The sequence below is a fragment of the Panonychus citri genome, unplaced genomic scaffold (genome assembly GCF_014898815.1).
Source record: "Panonychus citri isolate SS breed McGregor unplaced genomic scaffold, ASM1489881v1 Contig00134, whole genome shotgun sequence".
Taxonomy (NCBI): domain Eukaryota; kingdom Metazoa; phylum Arthropoda; class Arachnida; order Trombidiformes; family Tetranychidae; genus Panonychus; species Panonychus citri.
This window is the reverse complement of record NW_026515539.1, coordinates 2,629,359-2,655,681: the sequence shown is the minus strand read 5'-3', so window position 1 is coordinate 2,655,681 and position 26,323 is coordinate 2,629,359. Positions and strand designations below refer to the sequence as shown.

The window sequence follows — 26,323 nt, the reverse complement described above, 5'->3', positions numbered from 1 at the left end:
GAAACTCTAAACAACCATGAAAATAAATTTCAACAAAATTTGTCAATAAAATCGAGTCCAGTTTAGTTTTCAATTCTGTCCCCATTTCATTTGATTCATGGAAAATCATCAAGTCTTCAAGGTTTAACTTGGAACTGACAATGATAAAAGTTCATTCAGGTTTCAGATAAATTCAATGTTTCCTTTCAAAAGTAAAATATGAAACTTTCTTACCTTTTTCTTTTCTCATGATATTATTTATCATGGAAAACTATTTCCACCATCAACACTATTATTTACACATACAGAAAGAGAGAGAGAGATACACTTACAATGGTTTTCTGACAAGTTACCATGAAAGCCTTTGAATTCAGATGATTGATTGAACTATTGTGATGTTCATGATGAAAAGCTGAGTTCATTTGACTTCCATATAGTAACCTTGAGGATTTTGGTAAAAAAAAGTCATGAACATCACCTTTGGAAACCATTACCATGTTATCAGTTCATTATCGAGGGAAAAAAAGTTCCAAGTCTGAGAATTTTTCTCCTCCATGAAAAGTTACTTTTGTAAAAGTATTTTCAACTTTGTTACCAATTCATTTTTGCTGTTTTCTCATTGACAAAATTATCTGATGATTGAACACATTGAACATTGATTACTTTTCGAAAACTTAATCAATGAACTTCATCTCGACATCTTCGATGAAAACACTCAACTTAATTTAATAACTTTGTTTCTTGTTTGATGATTAGTTGAACAAATTGTCTAAGTAAATTAATGGAATGATAAATTATCCAGTAAACTTCAAGTTGAATCAATGGTGTATTCAACTTGATCGATAACCAGAAAATTAGAAAGACTTCCTAGAACTGTAAGGTTAGAACTGAATAGAAGAAGAAAAAAATCTTCCAGCTTGAAGTAAACTTAATTATCTATTATCATATCGAACTGGTAATAAATTGAATAAATCAGCTCTCGATTCTGATTCAATGATCGATAGCCTGAGTTTTTTTCGCATCGATTCATAAGGGATCATTGATATACTTTGAACAGAATTATTATTACATCATTTTTTGTGTATTCAATTCCTTGTAGAACTGTAGTTCTGAGAAAGTTTCATGTAATCTTAATCATGAGGTATCATGATAACTATATTTATGTATCAAGAGTCACATGAGATGTACAGTCGATTGGTAATGAATCAGTAATGATGCTCAAGCTCAGGATGACCATCATAATCATTTCGTTATCAATCACTGAGATTTCAATTGAAATATCAGAACTTGACCATCATGATTCTCATGTTTAGAAAATGAATAATCTGAGAAAAGAATCTCCCAGAACGATTATCCCAACTGAAGAAAGGAAAATGAAACTTTTTTCCTCGAACTATCAAGTTAGAACAATCGATTATTATTGAGGAGAGTGATTAATCGTGAGGAAATTATCTGCACTTTCTTAATTAATTTGATTCTAATTGTGACCTGACCTTAGCTTGTTAATTATCGGTAATTGAAAGAGTATCTATCAAGCTTAATACAAGAGCAAAAGTATCAAGTCTCGAACTTGAACTTCAAGAACCTCGAGACTGAGCAAAGTTCTAGCTTTTTCCCACTCGAATCTTAATTTATTATCATAGTAATAATGATAAATTAGGTTCAACGATTTAGCATAATAATCATTTAACCACATTATCAACATGATGATTAGAATCACGAAATTGAGATAATTTATTCTTTCGAGTAATTTAACAGTCTAACAAGAATTTATCATTCTGATTATCGTTCACTGAATTTTCCCTGCATCATGATAACCTGTTTATCATGATAATATAACAATAAGATGCTAACAAAAGTAATAATAATAATCAGAAACAATCACTTATCTTGTTAACTTTGATTGAATATCATTTAATTTGAATGGTGAAAACATGAATGAATATAAATGAACTTTAACTTGAAACGATTTGTTCAGAAAAATAAGTTCTGATTCAACTTGAACTTTATTCAGAGCCTCATGTATCCTTGTGACATATTATTTTCATCTCGTTGTTTTTAGTTTTTTGCTTCTCAAATTTCAATTTGATCTGTTTGAATTATTTACTCAGAAAAATGATTAATTGAACAATTTACAAGTACCAATGTTACTAATACTCAACCAGAATGAAATTATTGTTCATCATTGAGTCTGAATTATGTTGATTATTTCATGTCAATGTTGATAAAAGTTGATGATAATGGTTACAATTGCTGATTTATTTGTCTACTGAATTTATGATGTTTCATTTGGATTGAAAATGAGCTCAAGTTATCGAGAAGTAAACTCATGATATGAACTTTCATCACTTTGATTCAATTTATCTGATTCTTCATGACAATAAGATGATAATGAATTTTCAAATTGAATAGAAATGTGAGTCAATCTGATGATAAAATTTGTAATTCATGTTGATCGTAAAAGAGATGGAATAAAATCTTTCAAATGTTCTTCATGAGTATCATGGTGGGAAAAGAACTATTTTTCACCATAAAGAAATTGATACAATCGTAATTCGATTGATGATTAAGTTGATGTTTATCAGAATGACAGAGGAATAAGAGTTACGAGACATTCGAATTCTAATCATCTTATTCATCTTCCATGATATGAATGAGATGGAAATAATTGATATAAGAAAATGAATTAGACCTTAATAAGATAAAATCTCAGCATTCACCAAGAGGATAAGTTTTCATTTCTCTTTCTCTCTCTCTCATCTCAATGAAACATTGTGAGTTTAATGAATGGAAAAAGTCGAGTCATTTGGATTTCGAAGTACAAACAACTTGAAGACAAAAAAGTTCTAATTCGATGAATGTAACTTATTCTAATGTTCATCTTTTATATAACATAATCATGAGGAGAAAAGGTTGAAACGTGTTTCCACCATGGCGGAAACATCTTATCACTTGGAAGAGAAGGAAAAAAAAGTTCTTGATGAAAGAAAGTGTTCAAGTGAATGATTCATGGTTCCTTGAATTACTAAGTAAAAAAAGAAAGCTCGAACATCATCAAGATGGAGAAATAAGAACAAAAAGAGAGAAAAAAAAGTTCCAAAATTCATTCAGAAGAAACAAACAGAAACATTTTTTTTCACCAAAAAGAATAGAAAATTCATAAGAATAGAAAAGAGAAAAAAAATCTAAGAACTTTTCTCTCAGACAGAATTGTAATACTTTATATCTAGAAGCAGTTCTCAATGGTAACAATTAACTTTTGCTAATAATAATAAGATAACCATGGTACTGTTCATGGTAAAGCTAAAATCAAGGAAAAAAGTTCATGATGATATAAAAAATGCATCTATGATAATCTCATAAATCATGGATCAAATTAAAAGAAAACAAGATCAACAATTAAACTCATAAACTTATCGAGACAATTTAGTTCCTAAAGCTATGATTAAGATCAGTTTTCCACGAATTCAATTGTTATCATGAAAATAGTATATCGATAACCAATAATATTATTATTTGGGTGAATGTCCATTAGTTAATAAAGGAAACCTAATGGTCACAGTCTTGTAATATTAATGACAAGGTATATATTTTTTGTATCACCATTAAAGGATATTAATAGTTGATTAGTTGAGTTAATTCATTATTATTATGATCTTTATGTAATTTGTGATTCATTTACTCAAACTGTTTGGTTAAATTGTTATCACAATTATATCACATTTTTCATGGGATGATTTATCTTAATCCAAATGTAACCGATAAATTTGATTACATTTGTATTAATATAACTCAATTAATGATTGTAATCATTAACAATTAACCAATGATGGTGATAATTAACTCTTATTCTAAGGCGTGAATTAAGTTTCTAGCATTCGTTCATAATTATCATCACCAGGAAGTGATGATATTTGATTCAACTGATTATATTACATGAAACAGGAAATACATGTGAAACTCAATGATATTTAATGAACTTTTCCCTGTGATCCTAACCCTCCCTTTCTCAACACACATGAGAGAGTGGAAGGTTAATGTTATTTGTAACATTAAACTGCAAGAATATCTTATCCACGACAACATTTTACTCGGAAGAAAATTTTTTCCATCAAAATTATGGAAACAAATCAAGATAATTAATGAAACTTTACTTTATCATGAAAAAGAAGAGTAATTATCTCTATCTCTCTCTCTCTCCTTACCTTGAATGAAGAATAAAAAATAAAATATTTCAGAATTTCTGGTCAACCTGAATGTTGGAATACCCTTTATGCAAATTTCTCATCTAATCTCTTGCTAATAATTAACATGGATGATAATTAAATCTAAAGGTGAATCTGTGAAAAGTTGTAAGAACTTAATTAATGATTAATAAACACCAGAAAGCAAATGATTTTCTCTCAGCTGATAAACAGAATCGGATATGAGGGTTATTTTTATCTCTCTCTCTCTTTCAATATTAATGATATTTAGCTATGAATGGAGTGTCAACCATGTATAATCATCACCTTTCAGCATCTTCAAATTGTGAATCTTGGAATCATCTCAGCCGAAAAGTAGAGAAGAAAAAAGTCAACGATAATAATAATATGATGATGATTATTATTATCATTCCCAATTCTGACAATCTGATTGTCAGAATTAATTGAAAACTTGGTTTTTCTAGTTTTTCACCTCTTTTCATATTCACATTACTTTTTTAAACCAAACAAAACAATCACAATGGTTGACAGATGAAGACGACACCAAGGATGTAAAAATACTGAGCCACAAGAATGAAACATCATGTAATTATCACCGATTCTGTAAGAATTTTTCTTTTTTTATCACAACTTTTCCCCTTTCAGTATCATTACTACAATTAACGGTTCTCATCACAATCATTACACATTTCAAATCACAACAAGAACTTTAATCATCATGATTATCTCATCATTTCAATTGTTTACACTGAATAAACAAACTTTCTGAATATCATGTTCCATCATAAACGATTAATTAATCATTCTTAATGTTAATTATTACGGTGGAAAATTTTCTCTCAATCTCTTGATAATCTTAAATTGAAAAACATTAATAAGATAATAAAGATCAACACTCATAACCAGGAAGCTTCATGATAATGATATCAAAAAGTTCTGATTCATTTATCTTTCTGCTTCAAATAATTTCAATATTTCATTGAATCTGATTTCGCCTATCAAATTGATACCATTTTCAATTCAGTTACCACTCCCTGTCAAGTTATTATCGATAATTCAACAAAATGAATTATTGTTATTAAAAGGAATCAATATTTGGATGATTAAATTTGATTATTTACTTTATTGAAATGATAAATAAAGAAAGATGGATGATAATGAATTTAGAGAAATTGTCATTTAACCACAAAAAGATTAATTCATTTAATGAGATCGCGAGAATTTCAATCAAGTTCATTTATTCAGTTAGAATAAGTTGGAAATCGTGGTGATGGTGGATCATTGATCATGGTGAGAAAAGTGTGAATTCCCTGAGTAATACTTGATATTTGTTATGCAGAACTTTTGTCTCTCTCTCTCTCTGTCTTTTTTTCTCTGAGTTTTTTTTCCTTCCACCAGAATATTTCCAATCTCCATGATACTTTCATCCTCTTTCATCATCTTTTTCAATATTTCCATGTCCCTGAAATATGATAATACATTCATTCTTGTTTTCTTTACTGTCTTTGTATTCAAATGCTTTTTCTCTACCATCATGATAAAGCTCATAAAAAAACATTCTTCTTCCACATATACATTTATCTCTCTTCATCAGATGAGAATCAGAATTTATCCTGTTGGATCTCCATGAAATATTATGAACACTTTCAGACTCTATGTTTACAGTTATCACTTGCTTTTCCTTTCTCTCCCTCTCTTTCTATTCAACCAACTGTTATCATATTTTTTTTATATCTTCATGAGTTCTCATGGGACTCATGATAATATTTCCAAAATTGATACTGACGAGGACGAAAAATAGAGAAGGTTACAACTTGAAATCTTTCGGAAAATGAATCTTTAGCTCATCATAATCAAAAATGTCCAAATGTACAAACAAACGAGAACCAAACTGTAGATATTTCAACATTTTGGTTTTTCATGATAAGTTGAATTGATGACATGGAACTTTTTTTTTCTTTCTCCTCGTCATCATCATCAATAAATTTGTTCGATGTGTATAACACAAGAGATAAAGATGAATTGATGGTGATGACGATAAAAAGAGATGAAGATGGGAGAGAAAAAAAATGATAAAGTTCTGAGTGGAAATGAGAGAGAAAGTGTAAATTATTCTTCTATCGAAATTATATCCATAACTAATCTGAAAAGCTCCAAAGGTCCTCAGTTAACATTATCCACAATTTCTGACAACGAAGCAACTATGAAAGAGAGAAACATCAATATCATTCAAGTGTAATTCTTGTCTTTATCTCTTGCATCCTTCATCCATGTATCACCCACCACCCTGGTCTCCATCATCATCCGATACGTTTCAATAGTCCCCTGAAAATCAACAATGAACCGACAGGGAAAGGAGAAGGAGGAAAAAAAAGTTCATGTGATATGAAACGAAACAATAAGATAAACGTTTCCAATACAAGAAGAGATAAATTTCATTCTCTTTTCATGATATCATCTCCTGGAAATCACACTTTTATCAGAATCCATTCAACTGAACTTATTCAGCTCAATGTCTTCCAACTATCATGAATTATTTTCTTTTGATAACTTTGATAACAAATGCAATCCAATTGCAAATTGATGGAGACATGAAATTCATTGGTAATTAGTAATTTATTGATTGCTCATCACTTGGAAATTTATATCAATCAGCTGATTGAATAAATTTCGCTCCAAATTTCAAAAAAACTTTCCCTAAAAAAGTTCAATTGTTATCAAATTTCAATTCAATCTCAATTAAAATTCATCTCAACTTTCAACTTGATTTGCAAAAAGATAAAACTATTAATTAGATTCAAAGATAATCCCTAAAGAGTCAACCGATTATCAGATTAATATTAATCTTTGAGAAAACTTTGTTTTAATAAATCACTTTTTTTCTCATTCCATTTGTTTGCTTTCGGTAATCTGAGATTAACTTTGTTATTAAATCATTTCAACTAATTTTATACTTTGTTTTAAAATCTTTAACGTAAACATAACCAACTATGGGTCAAGCGTAAATGTCCAGTCTAAGATATAATAATAGCTGACCTTCATTTCTTGTTTCTGGTTTCATATGTGTGAACATTATTACAACAAATGAACCAATATGAAGGAAGAAACAAAAAGTTCAAGTTTCAAGATTTACGAAATTTCCTGTAAAACAAAATCCCTGAGCAACTGAGTCTCAGGGGGAGAAATGAAAAAGTTACTGAAGGGAGAATTTCTGTTCTCTCATTCCATTAAACAGTAGGAATAAGGAACAAAAATTCATCCATTCGAAAATGTTCAAAGTTTGGGTCAACTTTTTCTGTTCTTTTCTTTGAAAGCTCAAATTTCAATATCTCGTTCTTTCTACTCTCGAATTCATAAAATCCCAAATTCTAGAGAAACTATCAGTTCCATTCAATCAATCATGATCTTCATTCAATATTTATCCTTATTAACACCATCAAGACAAGAGATTGACCCTTGAATACTATCATGAGGTTTATAACAAAAGTATTAGCATAAGTTAGAAAGTGAAGAGATGATGAAATGCAAGAGAGGAAAAAAGTTCTAGTATCAGAGAAAAGCAGAATAATATCATGGAAGTTAGTACATCCGGAAGATTAGAAAGTGATTTGAAAAGAATGGGAACTTTTGGAAAAGCGATTCAGAAATGAGAATAAAAAAAAGAAACTCACAGAACTTTTTCTTTCAGAAAATAAACAAATAACACGAATTTCTTGAACTTCCTATTGCAACCTCTTTAAAAGCAGCATTTGATTTGGAAAAGTAAAAAATTCAATCGAAAAGAAACATTTTCACTTTTTATTTTCTCTTCCGTTCCAATTGAGTTTCAATAGCTAATCGATTCTTTTTGCTCTCTCTCTCTCCCTTTCTCTCCCAATTCCGTGTCCCAATACTTTTATCTCATGTTTCCTCATGTTGATATTTACATTTGAATAAAATATCATGACAACTTTACATTCACCATGATATTTTCCTGAACTGTTGCTTATATTGTACCAAAATTCATGATTACTAACAACTCAATTTATATTCAGTTGTTGGTTGAAAATGATGGAAACAATTTAACATGAGAAATAGTAGACTATCAATTTAGTGTTTGATATATATTCAATTGTTTCAAATAACAGTAACCACACCATTGAATTAGTTTATAATCTCAGGAAATTTTACCATCAACAGGGAAAAGTTCATATAAACATATATATATACTGAATCTCTCATGAATTTCATGTCAAATGGTTTTTTTTTCATCTGCAACTCAAAATAATCAACTTAATAATAATGATGGAAACTATTTCCTTGATTGAGTAATCTCAATGTCAGTCAATTATTTTCCACTCAATCTTTTATATCAATGAACAAAAAGGAAATGTTCATCTCATGGAGAAAATTTTTCCACAAAGTACAAAATCAACAGAATCCATGAAAATATAATCAAATCACCATGAGGATAAACTCTCAACGGTTAGCCAAGAATCTGAATCTTAATCATTTGACCAGTTCAATAGCACACATAATATATGTATTATATTCATCTACCAGGGGGGATAAACATTCAATTTCAAGGTATCATAATGATAGATATCAAAATTGAATGAATTACATGGTAACCTGAGAAGATGATGAAATAATGATTATATGAATTTCGTGTGAACGAAAATTTTTCATCTCTTGATTTTACAATATCTCTAATTAAAAATCTTATTCAGGATGAATGGGAAAAAGTTCAGTGATGCTCTGTTTTCATGATGATTTAAAAATTGAAAAGAGACCCACAGTTGAATTGTATTCACATTGAGTATTCAATTTCGTGAATTTTCATGTTATTAATCATTCTGATTGTTATCTCATCATGATAGTTACGTGATAATAGATGAGATAATGTTTCAAAAAGAAAACAATGAGAGAGAAAGAGAGATAGGGAGAAGGTGAGGAAAAATGAATAGAGTATCATGATAATGATCATGATACCTGAATGGAACGAGTATTATTCATAATATCTTATTGAATAAAAAAGAAATCGATAGTTGAAATTTTCTATTGAAGGATAAAGATAGAAAGTAATTCGTTAAGAATTGAAAATGAGATGATGTTCTCAAGAAAATTTGCTCATGAAAATAATTCCATCAACATTGAAAGATAAATATTATTATATTGACTGAGAATTTCAAGAATCTTAATGTTTACTATCTTTTGGTCAAGAATTGACCAGGAAGATTGTCAATGTTAGTTTTTGTAGTTTACTTTTTGTTAGAGAATCAAGATAAAGGTAAAACTGGATCACCATCATCATCATGGTGGCTTGAGGAGGTAGAGGCGGAGGTGAAAGTGAAGGAGGGATAACAAGCATGAGGTAAAACCATTTAAGATTAACCAACCATGATTATTAAGTACAATTACTCAGCATCGATTACATGAAATGCTATAAACCAGAACTATCTCAATGTCTGATTAACTTTGATCAAACATGACGATTCCCAATCATGGTGATATTATTGTTAACTCACAAGTGAATCACAATTCATGGTAAGGGTAAAGCTAAAAGCTAGATGAGAATCAAGATGATGATCAAATAATCACATGAATCTAAGTTAATAGAAAATGATTACAATTCATTTGACAAATGAAATTTTCATGAATCTCATGGTAAATACATTGAGATTCTGATTGAGATTAATCAATTGGAATTTCTATTTCATACTCAAAGAAAACTGTAATATTAGAATGGGATTGATGGAGATTATTTCGAATCAACTTTTTCATTGATTTCAATTGGAAACTGAATTGGATAGATGACAGAAAATTCTGAGATGAGACTTGATATTTGGATGAGAAAAAGTTTCACTTGGTTTGGAACTTTTTTTTTTCTCTCTTTAGATTAGATGAATATTGAATTTTTCTCCTTCTCTTATCCTTCTCATCTTGATCACCAACAGGGAAATTCAGTTCTGATGATTAGAGGAATGAATTTTCATGAGGATGAAGATGAATTTAAGATGAGATTTAAGAAAATGACAGAGGATGAAAAAGATGAAGATGAAAAAAAGTCAATCTTTTACAATTTGACTTTGCTAAGGTTAATCTACCAGAGACTTAATTATCATCTCAAACAATAAGAAGACGATAGTGATGATGAAGATGGATTAAGATTAAGATCGAGATGGTGAAGATAAAGATGATAATAAGAAGTAGCTAAAAATATCCAATCAATATTATGATGGATTCTTGTTATCAATTGGAAATTGTGATTAGTTGATTAGGGAAAATGATGATTACTCTCAATTCTCGTGAGGATTATTTTCGATTCTCATCCTGATCTAAAAATCGATTCATTTATCTATCGAACTGTTTCCAAGTCTAAAAGGTAAATCTGTCAGATCAAATTGGAAGTTTTCAGAACTTTTCAAAAGCAAAGAGAAAGTTAAAAATTAACAGAAAGAAATCTCTGAATGGAGATTCTTAAAAAAAAAGAACAAGATTTGAATCGATTTTCTAAAAAAATTGATCATCATGCTAAGTTAAAATTCTGAAACAAAAATAATTATTACGGTGAAGTTGGAATGAGAAAAATAAGAGCATCAATCAAAATAATTCATCAACCTGAATTCGGGGATGATAAATGATTTGATAACAATGAGATTAATAAATAATACGAGTTTACGAATTGAATTAGCTGATTGGTGATTAATTGTGTTTAAGTTTTTTTTCCAGGATAACAATTAAAAACATAAGAAAACGAAAGTTCCCTAAACCAATTGTAACTTGTACTTAATTCTGGCACATCCAAAGACTTAATATATATTATTCCCAATTCAATTGATAGGTAATTCCCATGGGAAAACAGATAAACCCACCAAAACAAGCATGATAAATTGAGCTACAAGCTTCTGAAAGTTTCACCATGAAAAGAGAAAAATTCAGAATGAAAAAAAGTTGAGCCATAAGAAGAGGTAGAAAAAAATATGATCAACTTTTTTTCAGATGATAAGTATAACTAGAAACTCCTTCAGGGAGTTTTTTTTTGACTTTATATCAGATATACTTAGGAGTAACAGTAATATACTGACGATGATAATGATGATGATAGTTTATTGATTTCCTTTCATGAAGAAATATCTGAGATAAATTCAGTTTCCAACCAGGGTAACCTGGGTAACCTCAAAGAAAATGCTATTTGTTGTTATGTGTATACTCATCATCATCATCTCATTTCAGGGTAATAATTATTGTGATAAACTCAGTGATCAAGATGAGAAACAAATGTCATCAGAATTTAGATTTAAATTTGATTAAGGGTTAACCTGACATGATAATCATTTGAGTAAATATCATGCACACGAATATAAACACAATTCAATAAGAAATAAAAACAAAACAGAAAAAAATAGAAACTATTAATAAATTTATCTGCTATCAAATATAATATTAAGAAGAGAGAGAGAGAGAGATAAATAATTGATGAATGAAAGTTAATCATGAAAAAAGGAAAGAGTTACAAGGAATCAACCATTGAGATGTAATGTTGCAAACAATTTACTAATTGCAATTTGCAATCTGCAAATTGTATTATAAACACTTATCTGTATCAAAGTTTTAATTCAATTGCTCAGTGTGTTGTAACTGATTAGCTTCATCATCATCATCTTCATGTTAATCCACCTAAATCATTATTATTATTATAACTTATGATTGTTACGATCATCATCATGATGATTATTGTTAATCATCAATCTATTGATTTAAGTGTAAAAAATTCAATGGTGACTTATTGATAATGGTTACGCCTTTGTCTTTGTCTTTTCTTTGTCCTGTTCATCTTATTTTTGCCAATTTCATTTGAAATTCATTCATGCAAATCTTATTCTGTTCCAGTTCATTGTAAACTCTCAGGTACATCATCATGTAAATGAAATTAATTCATTAGATATTATGTGTGTGTGTGTGTGTGAGTGTATTTGAATAAGATTCAACTCTATTAATAGTATTTATCTTCAGGTAACATGGTTAAAGTTTATATTTTGTATACTTAATCTGAATTGAGAATTAGTTTATTGTAGTTTTTTAAATTACTTTGACATTTAACTTTGATTGTGTTTTTCATTTTCAAATACATTTACATATAACTAACAAGTTGATAATCAAACAAATCTAACAATCAGAAGGTTTGTTTAAGTTAATTGCAAATTAAAATTAAAATTGTCATTCAAGAGAAAGTTAATCATGATAACTTTCATTAGAAATGAACCAAAATAATAATATAAAAACAATTCCTAGTTCAATGTTATTGTAATTAGACTTGTATTATATTAGAAAAGTTTTCAAGTTCTCTCATAGTTTTCATATATCAATTCAATTGATAATGAGTTTTCATTAAAGTTCTGGAATAGTAATCATTGCTTAAGAATTTCCTGAAAAGGGTGGACCATTTCTTTGTCAATTCTTTCATGATGAATTTTATTTATATAAAGATTATGATAGATTATGAATTATGAAGAAGCGAAAACGTGAAATCTCAGATAATCAATCAAACTGATTTGATTTGAAGTTTATCGTAAATTAATTCAATTAGACAGAAGCAAATTTAATGTGAAATTGTTCACTTACCTTGGTGTATACGAGGGCAGATGAAAGTTCATTTTCGATAACCATGATAATTATACCAAAAAGAGCCATAACAAGAGCATAATCACTAATTCGTTTGCGTTTCTCGAATAACGCTTTTCTACGTCCTAATCGATAGCCCACATTTGGCCGATGGAATCCGGTTGGTCCTCCACCTCCTGGACCTACACCGATACTTCCAGGACCCCCTGTACCTCCTCCACCCGCCACACCTCCAGTTATACTTGGATTGTGTCGCTTTTTGTCACTATCAACAGAATTAGAGGCAAATGACCTTTGACCGGTAACTGGTCCTGGAATTGGATTTTCAGTTGAAATACCTAAGAGTCCATCTTTCCCTGTGACACTTAGTGTTCCAGCAATCAGATCAGACACTACACCGGTTGATGGATCAACACCACTCAATCCATCAACCACACTGGTCCTGTGATGAGAATGTGAGTGATAACCATGAGAATGATGAATTGGTAAGTGTTGTAATTGTTGTTGTTGTGATGACTGCTGGTGGGAAGATTGTTGTGGTTGTGGTGTTGAATGAGAATGAGAGTGGGCAAAGTGTTTCATAGCCGTTGGAATGGAAAGAGTTGACGAAGTAACTGGTTTACGTAAATTTCGGAAACCTCGAAATGCTCCGTTAACCCGAAGTGAATCGGCTGCAATTTCGGCAATCTCGTTATCAACCATCCGATAAACTGTAGGCTGAATACCGGTAAGTGAGGTTCGTGTTGCTGGATTAAAGGTACAAGTTGTTGTCCCAGTTGAACCAACACCACCAGCAGAAGTAAGGGAACCATGGCCAGTGTAGGTACCATAAAGAGGGTTAACAGTTCCACCACCAAGGTGGTGGTAAGGAGGAGTTGTACCAATGCAAGAACCTCCTCCTGTTGTCCCTGAGCCAAGAAGAAGATAATTTGAACAAGAGGCTGAACAATTATGATGATTACTATTACCACAGCAACTATTAACACCACCACCACCACCACCACTAACACTAAAACCACCAGCACCAAATGAACCACTATTAACTGTTGTTGAAGTTGTTGTTCCTGCTGTCCCACCACCAGAACCAACACCATGTCCTGTATAAGATTGACTGGACAAGGAAGATGTTGCTTGCTGTTGTTGTTGTGTTACTGGTGAGGTTACAGTTGCTTGTGAATGGGAACAGTGAAACAATGGTGTTGATGCCTCACAACAACAGTTTAAAGCCTGACTTGATAGGCGCACACTCTCACGAGAAATGGTCCGTGTCAGGAAACTATGATCAAGTCGAGAGAGACCCAAACGCGCATGGGATGGCCAAAGATGATGCCTCACTTTTGATCCTATTACTGGGAGTTTTTACATTCCATTGGGATTATTATTATTATTAAAGAGTAAGAAGTTCATTTCATGTTCATCATCTTCATCATCATGAACAAAGTTTCATGTTAACACATTATCATCATCATCATCATCAACATCTTCGATTACTTTTCGAACGTCCAAAGTTACAAATTTAACTAATATCAAATTTTTTTCTTCTTCATCTCTCTCTCTCATTTCTCAGGTAAATTCCAATATCTCATTACTATTCCATGTTGATTCAGATGATGATGAGATTTCTCTAACATCTTACTTTCATATTTATGGTGTTCGTTTGTTACATTTTTGAAATTACATTTATTTATTCATTTATAAGCTCATTTTCATCATGATGAGTTGGGTGGGTAAAAATTAAAGACCCATGATGAAGATAAGATAAGATGAGGATGATGAAAATGATGAGCAAAGTTCTGAATTTATTCATCTGTAAACTGACATTGGATGAAAGTTATCAGGTTAGACAGAAAATTTTATCATGAAAAAACGAGGTAACTTTAGATTCTTTCAGTAAATTTGAAACACTTTCTCTCATGATAAGTTGATAATAATAGTAAATTCCAAGATAATGATAAAATTAAAATTCGTTCACTAATCAATCAATGGGGTTTTCTTTTTCAATGAAATTTCTCAACAAAATCAACAAATACATTTAACAGAAATGAACAATATCAACAAAACCCCCTGAAGTTTTTGACCTTTCATGAGGCAAATTCAATTCAAACTTTTACCTAACAAACAATTAAACATCTGACTGAAATCAAGTGAAATTAACAATTAGATGAAATTGGTTAATGTCAAAGTTAATTGTCTCATGTGTTTAAGTCTTCACATCTGAACAATGTTGATCATTATCGATTATAAATAAAAACAATTAGAGTGTCACAATCAATTCAATTATAATTGTTGACAACAGGGGAGATAAAATCAACTGTGGATAACATTTAAAGTTCACTTACGATTGGAATCTATGGATTATGAATGAATATAAATATTATCGAAGCGAAAGAGGAAATTGTTTGAATAACCAAAAATAACTATCGATTTAATTTAGAACTTTTTATCTCTCTCCCTCTCATTCTCTCTCTCTCTCAATCACTCTCTCAATCACTCTCTCATTCTCTCTCTCGTTCATCCATTTCGTTTATCTTCTCAATTCTTGTTATTATTTTGGGAATCAGGCCAAAGAACATAAGTTTTTCTCTTCATCCCTTATCTTCATCTTCATCCTTATCCTCTTAATCCCTCATCATCTTCATCTGATCATCTTGTTACTATTCTCTGTGGTTATCTTCCTTTTCTTCATCATCTTCATTTCCTATTTTTTTTCCTCCTTCATCTTCCGCCATCTTTTACTTTCTCACATACAAATAATATTGCAAATGGTTTTCACTGAACAAGAAACACAGAGCAGAAAAAAAAATATAATAATCATCATGATAATGGTAATAATAATAATGATAATAATGTATTAATATGATGCTTCCCTTTTTTCATGATAATTCTGATTGTGATTATCCGAATCAACAATAAACCATATGATGGAAGATGATGAAAGAAAATCCTTTTATCATATATCTATTATTATTTGCTCTGACTTACGATTTTCATCTTAATTGAAGTTAATGGGAACAATAAATGAATTTCAATCATGAATTATTTTCGATTCAGTTAATATTAGTCTTGATTGGATTCTTTAAGTGAGTGAGTGTGTGTTGTGTGAAACTTTGTTCATTTTGTGGTGAAAGTGGTTTTCATGGTTGGTGGTTTATCGGTGTGATAAAGTGAGAGAGGATTTTAATAGTTTGATATAATTAATAAGAGTATATTTACCTCCGAATGATGTTGCCGCTGCATTAGCGACATTGTGAGTTCGCCAACATGAACTTGGGGTTACATTTGACCTTCGTCGTTGAGTTAAACAGGAATGATCTCGAATAAGAGCAAGTTCTTTCTCTTCAATATCATTTTCATCATATGATCGAATTGTAATTTGTGGACCAATTTCAGGGCATGAACGATAACTCGGTGATAAAGTGGCATCAGCCGGTGGTTCCAATGAACAGAAACCAGAGGTTGGCTCAGGCCGTTCAGGTTCGGAATGCATTCGACCAAATAACATTGGATCACTTTAACTTTATATCTCAGCGATGGCTTTTCAATAAAAGATAATAGGATAATCCCGGAAAACGGAAATAAAGACCAGTCATGAAAATTCAAGATGAACAAAGATAAATATTGTTGACAAATAAGCTGGTCAACCATTTGGTCACTTTGACTGTTCACAGAGAAAACAAAGACTTACCTGAGATATTTTTTTCTTGATATATCAAATATGATGAAAATTAAGTGTCAAATTTTGTGTTAATTGATGTAATAAATTCACAGGTAACGTCATATTATATTAAAGTTGATTAGTTGATTAGAGGCAATTTGTATCTTTAAGGCTTTGGTGAGTAGGCCAACAAGGAGTGAGTATGAACAAGTGATGATGATGATAATAAGTAAATGTTTCCTGGTTTATGATGACAAAAGTGATGATGATAATAATGATGATGATGATTATGAAGATAATGGCTTTGTTGTTGCTGTTGTTTTAACAACATCCTTTTTTGACTGGACTTCAACATAACATCATCATCAACATTTTGATAATACTTAGGCACATGTAGTAGAGACACTGACAGATAGTGATGGTGATGATGATGATGATGATGGTAGGAAGATCATGAAGAAGATGAAGACAGAGAGAGAGAGAGAGGGAGAGAGAAAAAATTTCAACAGAAAATATTGTTTACAATCACATCTCTCTTCTTCATCTAATGTTATCACAACATCTCATCAATTGAATCCAATGTGATAACCTTTTCATATAAATGATGAGGATGAGGACAAACTTTTGATCATATTCACAGTATCACAATCAAGTGATGATAAATTGAAGATAAGTAACATCAGCATGGAAACGATAACAAAAATCCAGGTAACACAAGAGATAAACAAGAGATGAGGAAACGGAAAAATAATTTTCACAATCAATGTTACATTTGATTTTTTTAGAAAATGTCTCTTGTTGTTACTTTTTTTTTATCTCACTCTCTCTCACTTTCTGTATGTTGGTTGGTTGATGATGATGATGATGATACAAACGATAAAAGAAAGGAGATGATGATAATGATGATGATAATGACAAGGCTAAGAACCGAGTAGTTAGACTGAAGAACTGAAAACCTGGTTTTCTACCTGTAAAATCAATAAGGAGAGCAAATAGTGAAAAGAGAGAAATCAAGAGAAAGGGAGAGAGGAATAGAGAGAGAGAGAGAAGATGATGATGATGAGAAAAGGTTGTCACTCAAATCTAGTGAGAGTTCATGAGTGATAAAAAGTCTTTACTTGTTCTTTGCTTAAGAAACGATAAAATCGATCAGCAAAGGGAGAAAGATGAAAAGATGATGAGAAGGAGGAAGATGAGTGGGAGTTGGAAGAGAAAGGGAGTAAAAAAAGGGGAAAGAGAAAATGAGAGAGTCAAAATGATGATGATAATGAAGATGAGTGAGTGAGAGAGAGAGAGAGAGAGAGAGAGAGAGAGAGCAAGAAAAAATGAGAGCAACAGAAAATATCTAACATGGTAAATCTGGTTCAATAATATTCCATGTATATTGTTCATATTCATTATTATATCTCCATGAACAATGTTCAGTCCATTAAAATTAAGACGATTAGTATAACCAGGGTATTAATCAGGGTATTCATTTAGGTACTTTTTATTTTCAATGACATTTTCTTATTACTATTCTTATTATCATCAACTTGGAGGGTGGAAAAAGTTTCAAATGAATAAATCATATTCTTATTATTACCATAGAGTAATTTCATCATCATGGACAATCAGATAGGAGGAAGATGAATGAATTTAGTAACATAATTTTCATGGAAAGAAAAAGATGAATATATAAAAATGAGAAAATTTCACCATCATCATGATGGTGGAAGGAAAAAAAGTTCAGACAAAAATTCAGGAGAAAAAAATAGATTAAAATATGAATTAGAATAAGAATAGAGAAAATTTTCTTCTTCTTTACCTTTTATATGAACTAATTGATTCTAATTGTGCAAACAATTTAATTCACAATTAATATACACCAGATTCAGAATTTTTCATGATAAAATTCTGAGAAAAATTATCTCTCTTTACATTTCTACCTGGAGAATAATAATTTAAATAATTAAATCTAATTTTCTATTTCATTGACAACAATGTATTAACCCAAACTTACCATTAATTGTAACAATCAACTGAAAAGTTGAAATGAATAATTTATATCAAATTTGTCATCCCAATCCTTTTGAATTGTGTTTAATTCAATTGTCAATTGATTAACTATTAACTGATCACGATTCTGATATTTACCTTGATAACCAACAACATGATCGTTTCCTTGCCTCAGGCAAACTAAATGATAACCGAAAGCTAATCAAAATCAACCAAGAATAGGGAAAAAAAGGTAAAAATCCTAATCATGATCACAAGTCAACAATTAGCATGCCAACAATTTGCATAATCAAATTGATTCACCTAATTGTCCAAATTAAATTGCTATTAGCCCTAAAGATATTGAAATCATTGATTAAACAATCAACATTAAATTGAGAGTAATAAAATATAATATCAATTCAGTTTTGCTTTTTCATACCAAAACTAATCATTAATTGTTAATGATTATGATCAAGCTCGTGATCATTAAAACAATCAATATGTATCTTATTACCATTTAGTTTAATTTGATAAATTAAGGGAACAATTAAAAGTTTGTCTTGATTAACTAATATTTTTGATTAGAAAATAAAATTACTAATCAATAGATGGCGACAGTGGATTAGATTGTAAATCAATGACTAAATTAAATTAATTATCATTATTAATGTGATTCTATTATTGTTGTTTGAGTAAATCAACTGTAATTGACAGAATCACAAGTTATGAATAAATGAATACAATTAAATTGAGAGTAGATGATAATTCAATATGATTCATGAATATGAATTACTGATTATTAGCCAATAAAGGGAAATGTTAATAGATTGAATCTAATTGTGGCAAAGGAAATTCAGTTGAAACTAATAATGATCAAGTCGAAAATCAATGAACTGGTCAACAGGATTAAGAATTATGATTCAGCTGCTTGAATATGAAAGTTCTGAATTCAGAAATGGAAAAATATATATATGAGATTCTAAACGATGAGAGGAAATTTTTTTCTTCCAACCTTTGAATTATTAGAACTCGAAATGAATAAAAGCTGAATTGTCAGAGTAAAAGGACAAGAAGTTCAGAATCAGTTTGAATCAGCAGTTTGGTTTTTCAGGGGAGAAAAAATTTCACCATCATATTGATTGTGATCGTGATGGTGGTGAAACAATCAAGAAATCGAGATACAATTTGATTGTATTACTTTTCTTTCATGATAGTTACTCAGTTTCAAGGTGATGTGATAACAAGAAGTTGAGATTAACAGGCAAGTGAAGATGAGGATGACAAAGATGATCAACAAGACAACAAAGAGACAATTTCAATCAGGATGATGACACATAAAGAGGATTAGGATTAAGGTGATAGAAAAAAAAATTCTAGTCTTGTCAGTATCTTACCTTGGATTAGGAAGCCTTAATCATCATTAATCAATTTCTTAATCTTAATCTTTTACTTTTTCATCTTCCTCGTTTTTTAAATATTCAATAATCAATCAGTTTAGATGCAATTGATTTAATCTAATTTTCTTAGGTTGATTATGATTAACTCTTGATAATTTATTTTGATTTAATTGTTTGACTTTTTTTTTATAATACAATCAATTAAAGGGAACCATTGAAAGTTGGTGATAATTAATTATTGTTAATCAGTTAATTGATTCTGATGATGGTGTTGGTATCATCCTGTTGATTTTGGACTGATTGATTTTGATTGTTTGACTATTTTGTTTTTCAATAAATCAAATGTTAATTGTTGATTGGGTTCACTGTTAGTTAATTGTTGTTGTTGTTGTTGTGGTTTTGGTTTTGAGATTTTTTTTGTTGACAAATTTGTTCAGTGTAACATTTTAATTCACTGAGTTGATGAAATGATATTTGAAGTTGTTACTGTTACAATTTTTTACTTTTGTTGATTTGTTGATAGTGATGAGAATGATGGAGTTGTTGTTATTATTTAAAATGATGATGAAGAGGATGAGGAAGATGAAGGATGATGATTGTTGATGAATAATCTTAATCCATTGAGCTGAATTTTGTCACATAAGGAAGAAGGAGAAGAGAAAAAAGGAAAACAGGAAAGAATAGAAAATGAATTGAAAGAATTTCAGAGAGAAACTCAGGGAGTCATGAAGATGAGAAGAGGGAGGTAGAGGGTGGAAGATAAAGGAAAAGAGAGAGAGAGAGAGAAAGGTAATAAAATAGAAAGAGGAGGTGAGTAAGAGAAAACTCGAAAAGACAGAGGAAGACAGAGCAAGTACGAATGCTCGAAGAGTCAAAGTTAAGGTAGAAATCGTGAATTCTACCCTGTATTTTTGTTGATCATCATGAGAAATGGAGATGATTCTGATGATCTTGTTTCTCTCTCTCTCTCTCTCTCTCTCTCTCTCTCTCTCTCTCTCTCTCTCTCTCTGTCTTCATTTTATCATCAAAGGTTTTCAATCGTAAATGATGATAAACATGCGCTCAGTTTGAATACGATGATCAATTGGAGGTGCGCCAGCAAATATATCAGAATAACTATTGAAAGAAATAAAGTTCTCGAACTGAATAATATGATTAGTTGATAAACAAACTAAATTCAAATGTTAGACTAAATTGTTGCTATTAATGTAACTTAATTACTTCTTGATTCACGATAATCTTCAACTTTTCATTATGATTATAATCAAGGTAAACTAATTGTCTCCCATACATCATTATGATTAATCAATAACTTCCTTCTCGATAACATTAATTGTATTCAAATCATTAATTGTCATCAAATGAGCAACAACAATCAAGCCATTTTTTCAACTGTTTTTGTCTTATGATTATTTCAATTTTCATTGAAATTGTTTGTTTAAAACAATTTATTAATAAAAAGCTGAATAAACTGTAACAATTTAACTAAATTTCAATTAGTTTATTAATAGGTACAGTTTGTGCCACGATTTTGATAGATTTAGTTGAGTTTTGTTGACCACAGTAATTAATTTACATTAATTAACGTGATTATCATATTAAACTTGCCGATTAAATCAAATCAATTATGTGATGAAAATATTTGATTATAAATAATTAACTTTAATCAAAAAATCAGCCAACTGAATCAAGAAAATAATTAACGAGAGGAAGAAGTGAAGAAAAAAAATCAAAACGATCAACTAATTAACGTTGAAATTAACAATCTAATCTAATCATCATCTACAAATCCATCACAATTTATTTATCGACTTTGATTTTAATCACTAATCTAATTGAAACAATTTAATGACAATAAAAGCAATTTAAATTGTTAAGGGAAGATATTTGATTAGCCAGACAGTGAAAAACCAATTGAAAGAATCTGGAAATTGATTAAAAAGTTAAATCAGTTTGATTGTATTACCAAATTAGATCAGAATTAACTGTTTAATCAACATGATTAGAGAAAAAAATTAACTAAATTATTTAGAGAATTCAAGTTTCGCTGCGCCATCTACAGTCGAAGGAAAGAAAAAAAAATGATTAAGGAGGTTTTCATTTTAACGGCTACTTAAGGTTTCATTTTCTCATCTTCATCTTCATCTTCATCTTCATCCTCATCTTTATCATCATCATCATCATCATCATCAACATCTCCATCATCTTCTTGTTATCTTTTCCCGTTCTCTTTCACCATCATTCATATTGTATTGAGTTCTCACTCTCCAGTAAACTTTGAGAAGTGTTTATTTCTTTCTGATCATCTTCATGATCTCCTCATTATCTTCATCCATCTTCATCAGTAAACTGAAAATTTCATCATCAGTGTCCATTCAGATGATATTTTCATCTTATAATTTTACAATTCTGTTTCTTTCGAGCTGAAATAAAGAGTAAAATATAAAAATAGTAAACATGATAATGAATTTACTCAACTATCAACGTAACAATCATCATCCTTACAACTTGATACATTTAATTGTTGCAATCAACTTATTGATTACATTTACCTCTGCACGTCCGTTAATCTTATTCAAACAATCACCACAATCTAAATCGTTCATATCATCATCATCATCGTCGTCGTCTTCGTCGTCGGTGCCCATGAAAAAAACCAAACCCTTGAAGGAATCGCCAATTTTTTTCATAACGACCCGACTCGCTAAGCCGAAACCCTTTGTGTCTTCAGTTTTATCCTCATCTTCATCTGCATCCGCTTCAGCAGTAGCATCTTCCGCTGCCGCATCACTAGCCTCATCTTTATCATCAATACTATTCAATAAACCACTGGTGGTGGATAATCATGACAATAAAAGTAATAATAAAGTGCTAATCCAATCATCTCAATCGCCACCAAGAAAAACCTACTACCAATCAATGGATAAAATAAATAATCCGACTAATCTGTTGAGCTCAACAATTTATAAACTTCCGTTGAAATTTATTTCCAATGCTAAACCAATTGATATAATTACAGGTAAGAGGTTTTTACCTTTAGCATTTATCTCTCATTACTGTTAATTGTCAGGATAATTTAATCACAATTAAGTAATCAACCTGTCTACAATATGAGGATTATATGAAACGTTTAATGGTTGGTTATACTTTCTGATCAATTGCTTGTCAATAATCAAGAAGAAAAAAAAATTTCTTAATCACTATTAGTGTAACGAAAGTGTTTAAATTGTGATTGTTGATAAATTGTCTGTGATTTGATGATATATATCATTTTCACGGTTAATCTGATAATCAGTTGATTAGGCTAAATTGTTGATCTATTTGATTGTTCATCCGATTAACTTGATGATGGTTAAAATTGAAATGAAAATTTTTGCTCTTGTTGTTTTGATCAACAATTAAATCAAAAACCTCAACACAATTAAACAGAAACTTTTTTGTTGTTTCTGTAAAGTTTCAACAGTTTATTGATCGTGGTAAAAGTAAAGGCTAATGAACTTGATTACCTTGATTGATTTAAATTAATCTACCTGATTAATGTATCATCAAGTGTCTTAATTTTGTTAAAACTAATCACAATTAATTAGGATTAGATAAATGAAAAAGATACTAAACTTACTTGATGATTAAGGTGAAAGTGAAATCTCAATAGGGTCAAAAGTTAAGATGAGATAATAATGATAATTGAACAATGGACAAAATCAATAAAACTCATTGATAATATTGATTGATTCACTTTCAAATGAATACAATTAAATGCTGCCATCTATTAATTGTTTCACTTGCGAGATAATTAATCCAAGGTGTTTACGTTAATTCATCTAAATTAATTAACTCTAATTAGTATGTTTTCTAGGCTCGGCTTTAAATCGTTGTCCTTCAAGTTTTATTTCATTTTTATGATAACAATTAACAGATATAATATAAGTTGAATGTCAGAGGCTCTTTCTCATTGATTTGATTAATCAAAATAGTGATTAAAGATTCTGTTTTTTTTAACACTGATTTAAATTCAATGTCAAAAAGTATTAATTGCAAAGTAATTTAGTTACAGAGCAAAAGTATAATTCAGGTGATAAAAAAAAGTCACTAATTACAATCAACAATTTACTAACTTGTTGATTGTTGACGGATGTTGATACCTTACTATTTACTGTCAACAAGTTAATTTGTCAGAATTGATTCCTGGTGATGAGTATTAAAACCCTCTCTCATTATCCCTACTCTCTCTCTCTCTCTCTCTCTCTCTCTCTCTCAAACCCTCCTCTCTCCTTGGTACTTTTTAAAATTCAACTAATTTATAAATTACATGTAACTACCATTCAATTTGCCCGGCGGGTGATTATCATGCAACTGAATTAAAAGCGAGTACCTATTATGATGATCATTTTAAAATCACTAACTAATAACCCTTTTCCTCCTGAATTGATGATACTTAGGATATCTATTCACAATTGCATGATAATTTAAATCATCATCATTCTACTCATGATGATGATGATGATGATGAGGACAGAAGCTGTAGGAGAGAAAGGAAGATGAAAAAAAAATAAGAAAATAAACTTTTTCGTATCAATTTAAGTTCCTTTTTTTTTACTTCATCCTCTTCTCTAAGGATAAATTAACCTCATCAGAGGGAAAATAAAACATAAAGGATAACAAATGATGAAGATAATCATCATTTTTCCATCATCAGAATTAGAATCAGATAAACAAAAATCTATTGAACTTTTCCCCATGTTATTGATTTTTTTTCTCAGTTATCTCTCCATGTTCAAGTTTCCCCTTTGATTAATAATGTTCATCAACCTTAATCATCCTCATCATTTGCAACCCTTTTCCCAATTTTCACATATTTTACTCTTAATCAGCAAAGATAAATGATTATCATCATCATCATCATCATCATGATTAACTCAGGTAATTGTGGTAATAATTATATGATAATCAACAATAAACTAATTTACTTTAACAATCAAACCAAAGTTTTCAAATTAGCCAAACAATTTACCGTTAACCTTATATTTAATATTTTGTTTACCCTTTTCTTTCCCGATAAATAATTGCAATTAAACAGTAATAATACTGTTTCAATTACCATAATTATTATCATTAAGATGATTAAACTATTTATCAATTCAATTAAATAAATTATCATCAAGATTGAAAATTATAAACAAAAAAGAACGAGAATAAAAAAAAAATAACAAAATAACAAGAGAAAATTAGTTAATATGAAATTAATATAACAAAGGGTTGATTGTAATTAACTTTTCTTACCTTCGGGTAATTATCATGATGATGTTAATCAATTTAAATATACAATATATCCTTCAATAATATGGGTGTGCTGTATATTCATCATGATGAACATCATCATGTTTCAAATGAATAACAAAGTTACCATGAGTGTATATAAAAGTTGAGAGCTGAAAATTTAATAACAACTAATATTTGCTCAACTAATTACAATTAACATGATTATCTTTATAAATGAGTAGTTATATTATATCTTCATGGGTGTTATTATTATTAATTTTTCTGTTTGATTCAATTTTCTGAAATTCTGTTTGCAACTTGCAACAGAAAACAACAAAAGATAACAACAAAATTCTAAAACAAGAAAATCCCCTCAAGCGTAATTATCATCATGATGGTTGAAACAATTGATCAGATTTTCAGTTCTTCTAACCAGTAACCTTGAAATTAATATAAATATATATGAGAATTCATATTCTTTTTATTAATCATCCTCATCCTTTTTCATTCCGATCTTCATCAGCACCTATTAATATCATCTTCTTGTTAACCATCTTCGTATAGATATTTACCCTGAAGCGATAATTTCATCAACTATTCAGAATAATATGTTACCATCAGAACTTTTTCTCTCTCTCTCTCTCTCTCCATAAATGATAATAATTATTCTAATGACTTTTTTTTTCTTTCTCTTCTTGCTTTCCATTCATCACTTATTACTCAGGTTTCACCAAACATCATGGAGCTCAGGGTAACCTGATTAACACCAAGTCTAAAAAGCCAACTCACCTGAAGAAACCATCCTCATCCAATTTCATTTATCTCCCATTGAAATATCATTCAAACGGTAAACCAAGTAAAATTTTCATCAACAAGTTAACCCACAAAGGATTATATTGATTTTATCATAATAATATCCAAATATCTTAAAGATTAAGTGAACTAAATTAACTTAATTACCACCGGTGGATTTACCATGAAAATGTTACTCATACTCTAATCGTAAATTATTATTATCATTGAAACCATATACTCATATTATCCTCTGTTGAAAACTATTAAAATCTATGATTATTATTGATATTTTTTTAATGACTGTTAGTTTGATCACGAAATGTTTCATAGCATTTAAATGTAAAGTAAATAACAATAAATTTCAGTGTATTTTTGTTTACCTATTTAAATGAATGATTGAGTTTTTTTTTCTTGTCTCATTTGTTGAAACTACTCAGGTAAGTATATTA

The 26,323-nt window shown here is 29.9% G+C and overlaps 2 protein-coding genes across 3 annotated transcripts in view; one reads left to right on the top strand and one right to left on the bottom strand.

The window, feature by feature from the left end:
- Positions 1-20,733, bottom strand: part of LOC128391065 (small conductance calcium-activated potassium channel protein 2-like) — a 56,102-nt gene extending 35,369 nt beyond the window's left edge. Inside the window, exons 1-4 of one of the 2 annotated variants that reach the window (XM_053350908.1) lie at positions 19,818-20,733; positions 16,474-17,411; positions 16,002-16,322; positions 12,789-14,137 (exon numbers count right to left, since the gene is read on the bottom strand). In XM_053350908.1, the coding sequence (XP_053206883.1) occupies positions 12,789-14,137; positions 16,002-16,290 (1,638 nt within the window). In that variant the 5' untranslated portion in view covers positions 16,291-16,322; positions 16,474-17,411; positions 19,818-20,733. The remainder of the gene's footprint in view (positions 1-12,788; positions 14,138-16,001; positions 16,323-16,473; positions 17,412-19,817) is intronic. The other variant, XM_053350909.1, reaches the window with a different exon arrangement.
- Positions 20,734-21,954: 1,221 nt separating this feature from the next.
- On the top strand, positions 21,955-26,267 carry LOC128391033 (uncharacterized). Its single transcript, XM_053350858.1, has 2 exons — positions 21,955-22,839; positions 25,804-26,267. The coding sequence occupies exons 1-2, from the start codon at positions 22,278-22,280 to the stop codon at positions 25,977-25,979; spliced, it is 738 nt and encodes a 245-aa protein (XP_053206833.1). The 5' UTR covers positions 21,955-22,277; the 3' UTR covers positions 25,980-26,267.
- The last annotated feature ends 56 nt before the right edge of the window (positions 26,268-26,323 follow it).

Excerpts from the sequence above, each read along its gene's own strand:
- LOC128391033 (XM_053350858.1), top strand. The coding sequence starts at position 22,278 with ATGATAATGAATTTACTCAACTATCAACGTAACAATCATCATCCTTAC. Across the intron at positions 22,840-25,803 it reads ACCAATTGATATAATTACAG|GTTTCACCAAACATCATGGA; the intron begins GTAAGAGGTTTT and ends CTTATTACTCAG.